The following is a 16246-nucleotide window of genomic DNA, read 5'->3' as shown; positions in this document are numbered from 1 at the left end:
CAAATGCACAGTAACCACACAAACATACTAGCTTTCATTTAAAAAATATAACTTTTAATAAAGGCTACATCTCTTCATAATTACAATAATTAAAGTACCAAGTTGTCTTTAAAATGAAGCTCTATATAATGCATAATTTACATTTAAGTGAAACACAAACAGAATCGGGGGAGGAAAACACTGAAACGTAATGTCATGATTACAAGATATCCAAAGAATATAAAATTATTTTAAACATAAACCCCTCAGAAAAGCAAGGGAATATTCACACCCTGAAACAGGGCAGCACACAGCATGGTATCCATGTAGGCACAGGTAATGTATTATACACTAGCGATGGCATGTTCTCATCCACTCCTGCCAGTGCATTCTGAGAGTTTGCCCTGGAGCTCAGCTGTTCTAAATAGGCTACACCAGGTCTTTCCATTCAACATTTACACAGGACATTAGCCCCCTTCCATGCACACTCTCTGATCTCCCAGACAGTGTTGAAATTAAGATGACCTTTTTTGTGTTTTGTTCTTTAAATAGCATGACTTCCCATTACTTAGTGTTTTAAGAGTTTTGGAACAGGTTCCAGGACAAGGCTATTGGTTCCTGTGCAATGTCTGGACCTTAAACCAAAGGCACTAAAGATGCAACACATCACATCAGCTATTGGCTGGGCAATTAAGGTTGAAATATCCACCCAATCAGAAGAGAGGTTTGGAGAGGCGTGCTGGTCTGAAGCACAGTTCGTTCTCATTGGCAAGAAGAGAAGATTCCTGGTACAGTCTGTTGAGTTAAGGTCGCGTGACTCTAGACATCCGTCCATGCATGTATAACATTGAAAATCTCCCAATCAAATAAGCAGCTTGTCCAACATCTGAACACAGGTATGAGGGGAATGAACGTTCAATAAATAGGAATAAAGTCTTTAACTTGTGACAGAAGCATATTATAACTTTGTGTACATATGAGCACCTCTGTATACACATGCACACATTCTCGCATCCAACACACGTATACACATCTACAATTATCACAAATGCTGGTCAGCAGTCCATGGTATGGTAACACACAAGTGTTGGCGTGCTGTAGTCCCAAAAACAAGTGGTTGACAGCGTCTTCATTGGTCATAACATCTCTCTTAGCATTCCAAATCAAAGGATCAATTTCTCATGATGCATTGCTGCTTCAGATCCCTCTGTACTTCATTGGCTAGTATTCCTTCAATAGCTTGGTAAGCTAAACATCGTAACTTTTTTAGCTTCATAAAACGTCCATTTTCCACTCGTTGAGTTAGTTTTGAGTGCCTGCTAAGTCCACATGTGGGGTTGTCATGCTTGTTTAGTCCATTCTCTCCACTTTGCCGAGGATTTTGCCCTCATACATGGGCAGAACTGTGCAGTCGTCCCAGACCTCCTCAAACACGGCACCGCACTCAAACTCATCACTGGCCTTTTTGAAGTAGTACCTAAAACAGAGAACACATACGGTCAACAAACTGTTGATGGCATTCATAAATGACAACAGGTAAAATGGTATTCTTTCAATCCAGAAAGTAGTTTACCAAGCCTATGAAAACTTAAAGACCCCATGGATATGTCATACAGAGACACACTCAAACAATCTTAATATCCCATTTCAACAGGAAATAATCACATTACAGAACTAAAATGTTTCATTTTGTGTCGACTTTATCCATATCAGACACTAGTGCTATACTCTGTTGCACTCCACTATAAGGGAGGGGGGGGGTGCTTTAGCCTAAATTAGAGGGTCGGTTAAACACTACCACCCATCTACCATCAGGCCTCTGGTGTCTAATTGGGAGCTCTTGAGCAAATGATGGGGATCTTTCACAAGGTTGACATTTTAGGGTGCCGTAGAGTCTACTCTAGCTTTTTTCATTACCACATTGCGACGGGATGAGTCTGGCCTTAATCTAGTCTTTGACCTTGACGGATGACCTCTTTGCCTCATTTCTATCATTCAACTTGTCTTTTTCCTTCCACCTCTGATGCACTAATGATCTCCACCTCCTCCAGAAGGAAGAGAAAACAGTGGGAGGGGAGGGAGTGGTGAGGTCTGCCTCAGTAATTGGCTTTGTAATGGAAAATGCCCCCTCTTACTAACTTGCGCTGCGGTGCATGCTAGGTTTTTACAAGCAAACACCACCAAGTCATAGAAACAGTGCACATAAAACACATACAGGAATAACCATGACTCAAAACAACAACTGACAAGAACAAAGTTGCTTTTCTTCTTTCAATATGTCGGAAACAATCCATTGTTCTCCCACTGCCCAAACCCAACTTCATAAATGAGGAACAAACTAGAATACTGCTACATGGCACATAATTACATCCTTATTTCTGGAGAATAAGCTATATCCTCCTCCGCAAAACCTTCAAAAGGGAAGCATGGCTCTTATTTGTTTCGAAAAAAAAGAGGGAGAAGAAAGAAAAAGAGAAAGAAGTCTTTCCATTGGAACATGTTTTATATGGCAAGATTTTCTCTTCGCAACATCTGGCACCAATATCGTCTGGCAACTCTGGCAGTACTGTTCTTTGTTGAATTTCTGCCATGTTGAAATGACCCAACTACACACATTTTCTGCGATTAAAACCATCAGCTTTGAATTCTCTTTTCCCTGAAAATGTGCATATTGAGAGAGGGGTGCTTAACATGGGGATCTTTTGACAATATTCATGTAGAATATGGGCCTCAGAAAACAAGCTATTTGACAAAACAAGTCATCTATATGGACAACAATGCAATCACATGGAGCATTACAGATTTTGGTCAGAGGGGAGCTAAAAATTATGGCCAGCATAGTTACCAGTAAAAGTTACTCAACTGGTCTGTTCTGCTTTAAATGGGCTTTTATGGAGTCAACATGCACAAGGAAAACCACTGGCAGCCATCTGACAGTGCCCCATTCAAATAAAAAGGCCAACACAAAGAGAGGCTTTGATATAAATTAGAAAAAATCATAAAAAAAAACTGATAGTCTTATGTAAACACACACACAAATGTATGAGAGCAACATAGCTTGATACAATTGCTGAAAAATGTGTGCAAGTCTTTGTGCATCAAATGAAAGGCCTGGGCTTCAAAGAGCTGCTTATTAAATGTGCCTTAAGATGAAATCAATCCCAGATGTGACCAAACGGCTACAGTTAAAATTCCCTCATTCTTTCTTTCTTTCTTTCTTTCTTTCTTTCTGTCTTTCGCTGTGCACCCACCCGTTTCTTTGCTGTCCTCTTAACTCCATACTTACTGCTAATGTAAATAACTTATAGTAAACATCACTGTCTTGAAGAGACCAACAAAACCAACAAGTCAATAAATACCTTGCATAATTTCTTTTTAAATTAGCTAATTACAAAACTTCAGCAGCCTTAATATCGACTATTAAACAAAAATTCTGCAGTAAGAATTGAAAGTATACCTGTAGTTTCCTTTTTTCCTCAGTTGCTCCTTGAAGTGTCCGAGTGTGAGGCTGTGTGTTTTCATCATCCGGCGGTATGGGATTTCCTCACCACAAAAGAAGTATGTGACCACTGTCTCTGAGCCCAAACTACTGTGGCAACCTGACATCTTCTTGAGATCTTTTGGTCTGGAAAGACACAAACACATGAGCACAAATGTAAATATCCTCATAGCATAGCATAATATTAGCTAGGTCTTAAAGACCACACTAGATGGCATGCACAACACATCGAAATTCTGTAACACAACCGGAAATATTTAGGGTGGAACTGGTTTTTATCCATCAGGATTCGATTTTGTGGAAGCACGTATGGATATTTTTCATGTTGAGTCCTTAAAACACCATCAATATTACAATAATACCTCATACGTAGGATTAATGATAAAACAATCTAAGACCTAATTATCAAACTTTAAGAATATGGTAATTCTAAATATTAGAGTAGGGTAGAGGTCTGCAAACCCGAGTTCCAAGTTCCAGCCATTTTTTGGGGTTTACAGATCGGGCTCTGGCTCATTTAGCTCCTTTCATTGTGCCCAAATATGCGCAGAGTACACATAGGCTAATGTATTAAACATTGTTGTATTTATTATTAATAATTGACATTGCCTTCGCATTAAGTCCATAAACTTCACTGAGCTCCCTCACTGTCTGGTCATCTCTTCAAACCTGCTGCAGCGGTGGCTTTCCCAGTTCGGATGTCAGGCCTGATAATGGTCTGTTATGATCGGATATCTTTATTGGTTACTGAGGGTCGGAGCATCTCGGGCCAGGGCCGGGTTAGGGCCTATATCTGAGGCACATGCAGGGCTCTACGACTAGGTAAATATATATATAAATGTCAGAGTCAGTAGTTGGCTCAAATGCTGTGCTTTAAGTTTCACAAATGCTGACTGAGATGAGTGAAAAGAAAAATGGACAAGATTATCCCCTGGCCCCATTCTTCACTTTGTAGTGCTACTTCAGACAGCCCTCTAGCATTAGACCAGGACTGAAGGTCAGCCAATTAAAAATGAAAAAGAGTTTTGCCATCAGGTGGCCAATGCTCCACACTTCAAACACTGGCTAGGGCCAGAACCAAAAAAAAAGAGACCAACCAGGAGTTTCTGAAGGAAAAGAAAGACTAATGGCTGCAACTTGTGCCATTCATCAATGAAAATGAATTAAAGTGCAATGACAATCAGAAGAGATACATACTCATCAGTTTGAAACGCTGAACTGCCATTCTGCACAGGCACTGGGTGACTCTTATCTCTCTGAAGGCTTGATGTTGAATGTCTGTGAAGTGTAAACCATACGTCAATACAGGAATCAATCAAGAGTTTTTAGCAAGACTGACATAGAGGATCTTAAATTCTAGAGCTCGTACCTCTGTTTAGAGGGTTTGGAAACTTCTTCAAGGCGTCTGCAGGCCTCTTCCAGCTGTGCTAGGGTGTTGGGAGGGGGTAGAGGAGGCATAGTGGGGTCCTGAACGAAGGGGTGTGCGGGCTGGTGGGGACGGAGATGCCCACTGCTTCCGCCACCTCCCCAGGTGTGTGTGCGCGTGGGATCCAAACACTGCGGCTTCTTTACATTTTGAGTGCTGCAAGAACAGAAAGTTTGAATATGTCAGTACAATGTGAGAACAAAAAGCTCACAGGAATCAGGGTGGACAGATGGGAAGCCTCAGTCTTTAAAACACTTGTGCAATTCAGTAACAAAAAGACAACTAGTGTGCAAATGCGCTTGCACAAGAATTTTCCAAGATTACAATGTAAACATGACCACAGAGTTGTGAGACAGACCTGTGGGGCTTGTGCTTGGCCTGTCGGTCGCTCTCCAGGATCCACTGCCATACGTTTTGAGAGCGGTCTGTACTGTCAGCTGGCAGCTGGAGGAGAGTGGTCTCCAACCCTTCTGTGTTGACGTCCTCTCCAGATTTACACAGACGCTTAGATAAAGAGCTGGGATGCCTAGCAGAAGGAAAAAGGGAAAAAAAATGAAGCTGAAAAATTCCAGAAAGTAACAATTAAAAGGTACTGAGATATTAAAGCTTATTTCTATCATGTTTAGCACACAATGGCATATTTTATGGTGTTGCTAATAGTGCATCACAGTGTAAAACATATCACTTGCTATTGACAGTAGGTGGCGCTATGTCTATAACTGAATATGGGCATGTAGATGTAGTTCAGGCCAGGACTCTCATCAAACATGTTAAGGTTCGGGCAGATTGGACATTGCTTGCCTGAGTTACAGCAACTTCCTGTTTCATGGCGAAACATCAAATTCTGTCAGGCCATCAAGGATACGTCCTTTGACTAAAAACTTAAGATCTTCACAATTTAATGTTGCAAAGCCCTTATGATAATCCTCAACAGATCTGAAGATTAAAACTGTTGGCAGAGTTCATCAAAGGACGAGGCCTGGAAATTGCAAGAACTTAACAAAAATCATACAGGAAAGTACTTCCTGTTGGCTTTTGGATTTTGTACCAAGATACTTTTTTGTAGGTAATGGCATGTTACATGCTTGTACCTATTTTCATATATGTATGTAAAAGATAGCTTGAGGCGCACTCTGTTGAATGAGTAAAGGTGGTGCTATTGAGTCATTTTGCCACACCCACTTCTGAAACCCATATCAGATGTAAATGTTCGGGTGCAAAGTTTCATAAGTTTTGGAGCATGTTTAGGCCCTCAAAAATGTGATTCAATTGAGAAGAACAACAAAAATGTGTGTTTACCCAGAGGCCACTTCTGCAGGGCTACCACACTGGTCTCGGCCCAGACTCCGGCTGCGGCTGTAGGGGGCAGAGCCGCATTCTGAAGCTCCATGGCACAGGCATTGCACCCGGTGGGTCGCCTCCACCTCGATCTGCTCTTTGCTTTTGGTCCCAGCATGGTGATGGATGTAATGGTGATGGATGTGCTTGGTCGACTGTCTGGAGATGAAGGTCTTTGCCGGCATGTATCCATTCACAGAGCCAGACTGCGACCTGGTGCCGGGACCTCCTCGAGGCAGGGGGCGCTGTTCAGGAGAGCGGGAGCGTGGGGAATGCCGCAGAATTCCTGGAGACTGACAGCCAGGGGTCTTGAGAACTCGGGAAAGGTGCTCATCCAGGATGGCCTGGGGATCCTCCTCACAAGAGCCAGGAGGGAGCAAAGGCAGAGAGTGGGATGCACTGCTTCCAGACACCTCGGATTCATCCCTCTCCTCCTCCTAAAACACACACAGGAATCCAGTGTTACAAATAAATTCTTGCAAACAGCCTATTTGCCCAAATTATTCTGCAAATGTTATGTATATAAATGTATGTTTCTGTGAATTCTTTCACAGAGGAAGCAACTTATAAAATTTTCGATTTGACACACTGACAACATTTTCAGAGACTTCCAGCAATACCAACCTCCTGAATCTGTTGAAGTCTCTCCTCCAGGGAGCTCATGGTTTCCTGTTCCCGCTTCAGACGCTCCAGTCTGGCTATCAGCTGTGCCGCAAAGGCTGCTGGCTCCACGGGAGTCATCTCCTTAGGTGGCCGCCGCGTCCTCTGCACAAACAGAGAGAGATTCAGATTAGCGAGAAGTCCAGACAGGACAGGAGGGGTTGATTTCTACAGATGCCCTCCCCGCATAAGTCTACTGCCCATCCAACACGTGCACACACACACACACACAAACACATGCCCCACACCACTGGCATGGGCCACTGCCGGCATGAGCAGTTGGTCACGCTCTAAGGAGCCTCGGCTTGTTCCCTCTGTAGTGCAACCAAGCCATCAGCCTGGCCTGTGAAGTCAGGCAGCTTCAAAGAGCCCTCGTCAAATATCAAACGCTCACCAGGGGCGGCAGGGACACTGGCTTTACATCTAGCAATAAAAGTCACATATCGACAGGGGGAAAAAAGAGGGAGGCAAAGGAAAAAAGGAAAGAGAGGGGGATTAAAAGAAGAGAAAGTAAGATGGCGAGATGTGTGCCGCCACTAGAGGAGTCAAGCGGTGAGAGATCAGAAGCACAGAGGTAATTTATTCCCCCCCAACAACAGCAGGCACCTTTGAGCTACAGTAGCCACATTATCCTCCTTCCCCATGTGTGCGTCTCACACAAGGATTTTCTATCACTTTCTTATTATTTTTATTATTATTTTGTGCCCTGCCTTTCTTGATTTGGCTTCCTCTTTCCATCTCTTTGTGAAGACGATGAAGAGAGAGACGAAAGAGAGAAGAAAGCAAGACGAGCTGCTGGTGAGACTTGCAGCAGCTCCAGGCCCCTGCCGCCTAAAAGTAGCATCCTGGGAGAGGCAGCCAGTCATTGCCAAATCAGAAGGGAAATATTACAAACAAGAAAAAAAGGAGACAGGGCGGGAGGCAAGGAGATAAAGAGAAAGAGAGCGAAGACACAGAAAATGGAAGGGATTTCCAAAGCAGAATTTAAAATTGTTTGTGCTCTTGTCCTCTCGCATACATTCAGTGACAGGATGAGGAAAGAAGGAACACAAAGGAGAGTAAGAAAGGATAAGAGGGCATAGGGAGGGTGAATACAGGTTTGTTTGACTTGCTTAACAAGTTGTCTTTCCAAACTCTCTCTCCAAACACTAACCAACCATCTCTCTTTTTCTACATTGAGGGAGGCAGAGAGGAAACGAGGGAGAGGGGGATGGAGGGTGCTGCTGGAGGAATAAAAAGGGTGCAGCTCGGTTGGAAGTTGTCACTTCCCTTGAAGTCAGCCCCATTCATCCGCTGATCAAAGCATTCTCTGAGAGAGACAGTTGATTTTGGTGCCCCGGGATAAAACAGACTCATTTAGCGCGGTGTGGCACTTTATTAAGAGTCATTATCCCAGAAAGAGCATGACAACACAAACGGTCCACAACCGTGAGTGGGTAAAGCTTTTTAATTGGGGTTGATGTTGGAGTTGTTTGTATGTAATTCAGAAGAATGGTGAGGACACTTACAGGGAACGGAGGTAGTGACACTTGGCCGTTCATCCTCATGTTGCGCTGCATCTCTCGTTGTAACTGTTTTTTACTCCCCAGCTTGTAAGGAGGTATGGCATCTCTGTCAGGACACACAGAGAACAATAAAAGTTATTTACTGCTCAAATTAATATACAATAGACAGACACATACATCTTCAGCATTTGTAGAAACTCAAATCCTGTAGTCATACAGATCTACACTTAGTGCGATGTTGAAATAATGGCCCAGAAAACGATGCACTCTCACCCTGTGCAAACTAAAACCGCAAGCCCCATGACTTTCCTTTCAATACCATCCAAAACCCAAAGTTCTTCATCTTCCTCCATGTTAGCTGTGAGCATTCCAGACTGCTGGTAACAGCAAGATCTTTCTCTGCTCTCCTGCCCAGCACAGACGCTGTGGGGCTTGCTCGAACCCAAAGGGCAGCAGCGCAAATGCTGCCACTAATGCCAACTCACAATCAAGCGTCACCATCGTTATGACATCTATATGATGTTACCAATTACAAAAAGGATGGCTTGTGTTTCCATAAACACTCCTAATCCATGGCAGAATGTTCGTAAACCTCCACCTCTTCAATCTCACCCTTTCTTGCCTCTAAAGCCAGACATCTCTCTCATCCTCCGCTCAACTTTTTTTTTTTTAAGCCAGGCCAGTTTTCTTTGCTCTGTTCTGACTCTGAAGTGTATGACCTAGCCCAAATGCAGTTTCCAGCACGTCTTTGAAAGCTCACAGTCATGCGCATAAAGCCGTCGCTCCAATCTTCATTTGGCAAGCGCTCGGCAGTCAGCCTCTGATCTTGCGCACATCAAAAGGCTGGTTTGTAAGATAAGGTAATGTTTGAAGTCGGCGCAGCGGCATTCCCTAGCGTCCAAGTAAATCCATAAATAAGATATAAGCAAAATTTCCCCCACTTCTCCACCCCTCCCTCGCTCCCTCCCTTTATCTGGAATTCAGATTCTGATTTAGCGCCGTGCCTTTTAACTCAAATAAAAACGCAGCTATTCCAATCAAATCAGCCTCCAAATAAAGAACACAGAGGCTGGTTTTCCCATTGCGTATGCTACTTCAAAGTGGCACAAATACAAACAAAATATAGAATACGAAATGCAATGGCTCAATGTGTATGAAATCACTGGACAGGAGCATGTAGATATTTACTCCCCCCCCCCCCCCCCCATTTGATTAGCTTATGTTTTCAACACTAATTTAATGTTTAACTATGCTGCGGTTTCAGCTATTAAATAAATACTTCACAGGTCACTCAATAACCTGTTGCACATTTTGTAAAAAAAAAGAAAAAAAAGTGCCGCATGGTTGCACCTATCAAAATATTAATCTTTGGTTCAATCAGCCCACTGTCCATTGACACTCACTGTGTTTGCAGCTTTGGGGTGTCACAGGCTGGCTGTGCTTTATGGGAATCTCCTATTCACTTGTGCAAGTAATTTTCAAAAGCAGCCAGCCACCCTCTTATCCCTCTAACCTCCCGGGGCCTAACAATGGGCTGAAAGCGATTCAGTTAAGCCTTTCATCCAGCATGCACTTTATTTCTCACTCTCTGCACTTAGCTATGCACTTGCACAATTGCATCTGCCGCAAACACAGGGGGGGGGAGGGCTGCTTTCAGGCAGAGGTGGGGTTGAATGGGTGGTGTACATGAGTGTCTGGGGGATGGGGTCCCAAACACCCTAATCCCAGGTGACCTGCTCTTGTGCTCCAGAAATGGCTAACCACTCAAAGGCCTAGCTGACACCGGATCCCCCTAGTTCCAGGCACGACGGGCTCATACCAAACCTCCATGTGAGTAGTGATTCCTTTAATTTACTGCCAAAGCACCACATTGATTGTCTTTTAGTCCACATAGTGAGTTAACCCTCACCCCCTTTTTCCAGAACAATGGAGAAACTAATAAATAATGACTGTGTCTTCGGTGACTAAGTTGTGCAATGTCTAAAAAGAGAGCCATTGAAGATCAAAGCTTTCTAAGGAAAGAGCATGGGTAAAAGAGGAGGACAAACTGGTCAATGTCATTTCCCTTTTGATGAATTTGCAAACATTAGCTTCAATTAGCGCATAGAGGAAGCACATTTTCTGAGGACCCTTCTCTTGGGTCCACGCACTTCTCATAGCTCATCACCTTCAAGACTCCAGCAACGCATTAAAAATATCTCAAACGCATCTAAAAGAAAATGTATCACCTGCAATCTGTACCTGCAATCTGCAATCTCATTAACAGCCACAAATGACTAAATAATTAAACCCAATGTCTGCAACCAGCCAGAGAAAGATGTTAGTCTTTGACCACAGTGTAGAGACTGAACTATACATTTTTCAAGATAGCATTTTTAGGCACCATCTTATTCATTCCGATTTGCCTATGATGCCCAACAGTGCCACCTAGGGAGGCAGTTTACTATTTTAAGAAACAGAAAAATACATAAATATAGAGGGTTTCAAAAAGACACTTACACACTACTGTCTGTCATGGACATCGAGTCATCCGTCAAGGCATCGCTGGAGACCTCGCTGTCGTTGGCACTGGTGGCAGGGACAAAACTATAACCGGACGCAACACGATAGGGGTTTCCAGGGTCGCTGCGTCTATAAGACCTACAGGAACAACAAACAATTTTGCTTTTAATTGAAAGCATGGTATAGTGGTTAAATTGCAAGGCTATTAACTGGAAGGTTGCTTGTTTGGTTCATGAACCCACAATTGATGCACTTGTAACAAGGTTACTCAAATGGGACTGAACATGCAAAGCCTATATGTCTATCACTTTTAGAAATGTCTTCTGCTGCATTCTAAGCTTTGCCATAACAGAACTGCACCACGCAATAGTTTTAACTGAGTCAATCGCTCAGGTAAACTACTGCCACGGCAGAGCAACAGTGGAAAGCAACTTTGAAAACTTGACTTAAGTTTTGCCATCACAAAGTTGATGCCTCCAGTTAACAGGACAACATCTGAAGGTTACCTGTTTGCCATCTTGATTACTGGGGTTTGTTACAACCACAGTAATTCAAGAAAGCATGTCAAGTATGAACAACGAGACCACACATGTACTTGCCTAGACTATGAATCTGGCCTTAACGAAATGGATTAAAGCATCAGTCAAATAATTAAATAAATGTTAAGATAACATCCAAACTTTGAGAGCAAAAGAGGGGTAATATCAAATTGCAAATGGAAAATACTTCTAACATGGCTTCCCATATGTTTGTGAAAAGTGTCCAGCTAATTTTACTAGTCTTTTTTCCTTCATGGCTGGGGGAGGAACTCAAGCTCAGTTTGTCTTTTCTCTACTCTTCCCTTTCATCTCCCTTGCCCCACCTCCCCCTTGTGGCAGCCCGGTGAGGGCTGATCGGGGGAAAGTTAAGTGAGCAGCACATCTGTGTGAATTGCCAATGCCACTTCCCCTCAGTGGAGCATATCTGGGGCCTTTTGTCTGGGCCAGGCACCCCTTTCCTCACTTTACCTCCCCCTTCCAAACTTTCCCGTTTCATGTCATTCCTTCTCTTGTGCTCTTTCCTCTGCTAAGGGCACCTCCTCCACATACCCACCCAGGCCGCCCCTCCCTCCGATCTCTCTCTCTCACTCTCCATACCCCTCTCTCCTGCTGTGACACATTCCTGCTCCACTGGAAGAGGAGGAGGAGGTAGAGAACCTGAGCCGGGCTGAGAGGGAGAGAGAGAAAGAGAGAGAGAGAGAGAAAGAACATGAGAGAGAGGGAAAGAAAGAAGGGGGGGGGGCTCCTCTTTATGAGAATGCCTACTGCCAGCAGCGCTGTGAGGGGAGACCCAGCAGGACTATAGCCTACGGCCCCAACTCAAACCTGACCTTTGGAAGCTCTTGCTCAGAGTCAGGTATTTAGCACAGCTGGGTTCACATTCTTCCCTCGCTCACCCCCTCATTCATGCTTTCTTTCATGAGGTGCCTCGCCCCCCTCTGTCCTTCTTTTCCGCTCGCTCAAAAAGTGTACTTATTCTCCATCCGTCGGGGTTTTTTCCTAGATAAAAGTGCGAAGAGAGGCAGTTGAAATCAGAGGAGAACGGTGGTAAATAAGAAACGGAGGAGATGAAGGCCACGGTCTCTGCGACTCACAGAAGAACTGCTGCTGCGTGTTGTTTTGTGAATAACTTGATTCAGAAACACAGAAATGGAGAGAATAAGTTCCACATGCTTCAGATGAACAAAAAAGTGCCCCAAGAGAGAGGGAAAACAGACTGCTCAAGGAGCATTCTTCAAAAAGAAATCAGGGAATAACATCAAAAAAAGAGACTTTGCTTACTCTCTACTGCTTCTTAATCATCTCCTACATAAACAACCAGACAAAGATAAGCAGAGATGAAACGTTCTGTCACCTTTTTCAAGATCACCCTCCCAATGGGCTGTCTTTGAGACAGATAAACATTTGTCTGGCACCACACCTTAATGGGTCACCTCATTTACAACCTCAAGTTGTGTGACAGCTAGCAATTCATCAAACCAGATTTCCCCTGGTGTTCTGTTTAGACGCAGACAATATACTTATTTTTTTTTAACAACCAAACCAGCAGCTCGTCAAGACATCTAAAGGTGTCAGACCTGACAAAGTACAGATAAAGAGCTGGTCTAAACGAAGACTAGTTAAAACAACTTTAATAAAATCTTGTGAGGAATTTGATGAAGTACTTTTTTTTTGTTAACTGCAAAGAAAAAACGTAAGTTTTGTTTTTGAATCAGTGACATTTTTGATGTGTGCCACTTGTTTTATCCGTTTGACGGATGAAACCAATTTTGCATTGTGAACTAGCCTTGATCCTTGAAGATGATCCTCTAACGACGGAAGAATTTCAAAGCAGAGGAAACTGTGTGGAGCCAGCAGAGGGCCTGGTGCTAGACAATATTTACATGAAAGGAAGAGCTGCTCTATTGATGTTTTTTCCCCCTTCTCACTCTCTCTCTCTCTGCGTAATGCAAGCCAGGTGAGAGCAAACGGCCCCAAACTTGCAAGAAAGGGCCTCTCATGTTTAATTCAAGAGCTCATGTGCGATAGCTACATAAAAGTAAGAAATAATACACTTGAAAATGCACTATTGATTTATTAATTTGACACTCCTCTGATGAATTTATGTAAAATTATTTACTTCACACACGCACACACACATACATACATACATAGAGAATTAATCCCCATGACTCAGTGTCTTGCTCAAGAAGACAAACAGTGATAGCCTACACATCAATACATTTTTGTTTCAACCTACATCTTTTCGGCTACCTTTACGGTATAAGCTACACACTATAGGCTGCATGACACATGAAGCAGTACGAAGCTTGCGACAGCATTGCAGGATTGTCATAGTATACAGTATTCAAGTAAAAAAAGATTATTTGGGATATCTCACCTGTAGCCTTTCTCCAATACTTCCACTGCGCGAAGGGATGGAGGTGACCGTAATGCTTTGGCAGACAGTCCAACTACAGTGGCCAAAGCTTTGGCTTTAAAGTCATTACAACTCCATTCTTCCTCTTCATTTAGAGTCGGCAAGTATCCGCACACCAGCTTTAGACTTCCTAGTCCGTTAGGATTCACATGACTGGGGTTCTCACACCCGGTTCTGACATACTCAAGGTATATGTCTGAGGTCAAGAACATCTGATAGGCATTCTCCTCCATAGCCGTCTGGATCTCCATTTGAGCCTGATCAAACATTGCAGAGTCAATCTGCTGACGCTTAATATTATCCCTAATGAAGGTCTTAGTAGCAGGTTTAAGCTGCTTGGCCACAACGCTGTTGTTCTCGATATACCGCTTGTAAATTGCTTTGGCAACTCTGTTTGTTTTGGTATCCTTGAGGTCCATTTGCCTGAAACCATTGCAGGCAAACCAAAAATCTAAAGTGTCCTCGCATTTCTCACGTTCAAGATATGCCCGAAAAAGTTGAGCACCGTCCTGGTCCCCAAGAAGGAAATGTAAAGATTTGGTCCACCGAGCAAGAGGGGAGTCCGGGGATGCACTGCCCTCAGGTTCCCCAAGTCCATCCAAGTCATCCCTCCTGGCTGTGGAACAGCGAAGATCAGCCATAATGGTTTTCACAGGATCCTTCGGTCTCATCATGGCCAGCTTGCTGGCATGGTGGCATGTTGTCTCACCCTCTTCCCCTGGGACCGGTGGACGTGGGTCATCTTCTCTGAAGCTAGTGACCATAGGATCTGTGAGTGTCCTATTCATGGCTCTTGCAGCTCCTGCAGCAAAGCCTTCAGTGTGAAGCTCAGCTGTAATCTCCTTTCTCTCTTAAATCAGCAGGGGAGCTTCTCTCTGAAACACAAAGTATTGATCTCATCAAAACCAGATCCGCCCCAAAAACTTCAAAAGAGTCACTTCAGACACGTATGGCTCTACATTGTGTGCGCTTGCTGTGTACTATAGGCTTCGTCGAATGAAATCGAAGCGACCTGGTTTAAATTCTATGTAGGCATTATATTAGTAATTTAAAACTTTTGAATTATTATTCACATAACATCAAGCGTTTGCGGTTATTTAAAACATTACACATTTCTCATTCAAGTCCAGTTTGATCTTCTTGAAGCGATGAAGAGGACAGGAAAAAACGAGCATAAAAACTCACATTAAGGAAAAACGAGTTTATCCGATCAAATGTGCGATTTTGATCGGAAGACAATCTTCAAAAACATAATTAAAACTATCAAACATCCTGTTCCTGGTTGTATTTTTTAAATATATATAAATAAGTAAACAGTTATAAAGATGTCATAACTAAACTCCAACTTTCAAAAGAAGACAAAAATACTCTGAAAGTGAGTTTTAAGACGGCGACTTGAGCGCAAACCGAATATAGAAATGTCTAACTATGCAGATTTAAGTCGCGTAAAATTCTATTTGTGACGAGGAAATCGAATCGCAATGAAGCGCACAATAATGTAAACCTATTTAATCAATAGCATGCTTGCTTCGTACAGTATATCTGTACAGTATAAACTTGAATTATATCATTAATAGTTCACATTGACTTTTCTTGACAAAAAGACATTCGCTTCACGTACATTAAAACGTAATTTACATTTATGATAGTAAGAATATATATATAGTTAAAAAATGACACTTTTGATGACATAAAGGATCTCAAATGCATCACAAAAGATACAACGGCATCGAAACATGCTACAGAGGTCTAAAATGCCCATTAAGACAGTTTTGAAAGATTAATCAACCGCTAAAAGTCGTCCCTTGCGGATATAAAGAGTGATCAAGTCCAATCCATTAGAAATAAGACATAACATGCTGCATTCAACTTCAAACCCCTCAAGAAAAACATAAGTATGAGATCACAGGGGGTTGAAGTCCAGTAATATTATCATGAATATTATTTAAGCATAGCCAATCTAACCTTTATACAACACAATAAAAATACAAACTGAAAACATGCTTTTTAATGTAACGTCTATCAGATATACTGCATTTTACAGCGACACATGACTTCAAAGTCGGTAAACAGCACATCAAAGCAATAGCATGGGGCCAGCGCTGGGAGAACACACACACACACACACACACACACACACACTGCTCTAACTCACCATCCATCCATGAGTTCAGTCCCCAAAGTCTCAGTTTTCCATCAACAGAACGAATATATTCCACAATATATCCAATTGTACGCAGTCCTCCTGTCCTCTGATGTTGTTTGTTGTCAAATGTAGATTTTAGGTTTTAAACGTAAACTTCCTCCCGCGAAGAGCACACTAGGTCCCTGTATAGTGCGATTGAATGTGCTCTGGTCTCTTATTCCAGTGTGGACTGA

The 16246-nt window shown here is 42.8% G+C and overlaps 2 protein-coding genes across 4 annotated transcripts in view; both read right to left on the bottom strand.

Moving 5' to 3' along the window:
- Positions 1-225: 225 nt before the first annotated feature.
- On the bottom strand, positions 226-14687 carry axin2 (axin 2 (conductin, axil)). Its single transcript, XM_026208359.1, has 10 exons — positions 13829-14687; positions 10907-11047; positions 8411-8513; positions 6867-7007; positions 6204-6679; positions 5263-5430; positions 4848-5060; positions 4676-4756; positions 3437-3604; positions 226-1456 (listed from the first exon to the last, which is right to left on the bottom strand). Exons 1-10 carry the CDS (start codon positions 14653-14655, stop codon positions 1330-1332), a joined length of 2445 nt encoding a protein of 814 aa, XP_026064144.1. The 5' UTR covers positions 14656-14687; the 3' UTR covers positions 226-1329.
- Positions 14660-16246, bottom strand: part of cep112 (centrosomal protein 112) — a 179452-nt gene continuing 177865 nt past the window's right edge. For all 3 annotated transcript variants that reach the window (XM_026208354.1, XM_026208357.1, XM_026208358.1), the window contains one exon: positions 14660-14742. In XM_026208354.1, the coding sequence (XP_026064139.1) occupies positions 14724-14742 (19 nt within the window). In that variant the 3' untranslated portion in view covers positions 14660-14723. The remainder of the gene's footprint in view (positions 14743-16246) is intronic.

The sequence above is a fragment of the Carassius auratus genome, chromosome 28 (assembly GCF_003368295.1).
Source record: "Carassius auratus strain Wakin chromosome 28, ASM336829v1, whole genome shotgun sequence".
Classification (NCBI taxonomy): Eukaryota; Metazoa; Chordata; class Actinopteri; order Cypriniformes; family Cyprinidae; genus Carassius; species Carassius auratus.
Note: the sequence above shows the minus strand (reverse complement) of the source record. Positions and strands in the feature narration are given on the sequence as shown.

Bases quoted from the DNA above. Each gene is read 5' to 3' on its own strand.
- axin2 (XM_026208359.1), bottom strand. From the start codon at position 14,655: ATGAATAGGACACTCACAGATCCTATGGTCACTAGCTTCAGAGAAGAT. The intron at 8,514-10,906 runs GTAAGTGTCTTT...GTGTCCTGACAG, and splicing joins TCCATGACAGACAGTAGTGT to AGATGCCATACCTCCTTACA. The intron at 4,757-4,847 runs GTACGAGCTCTA...TACACTTCACAG, and splicing joins TCCAAACCCTCTAAACAGAG to ACATTCAACATCAAGCCTTC.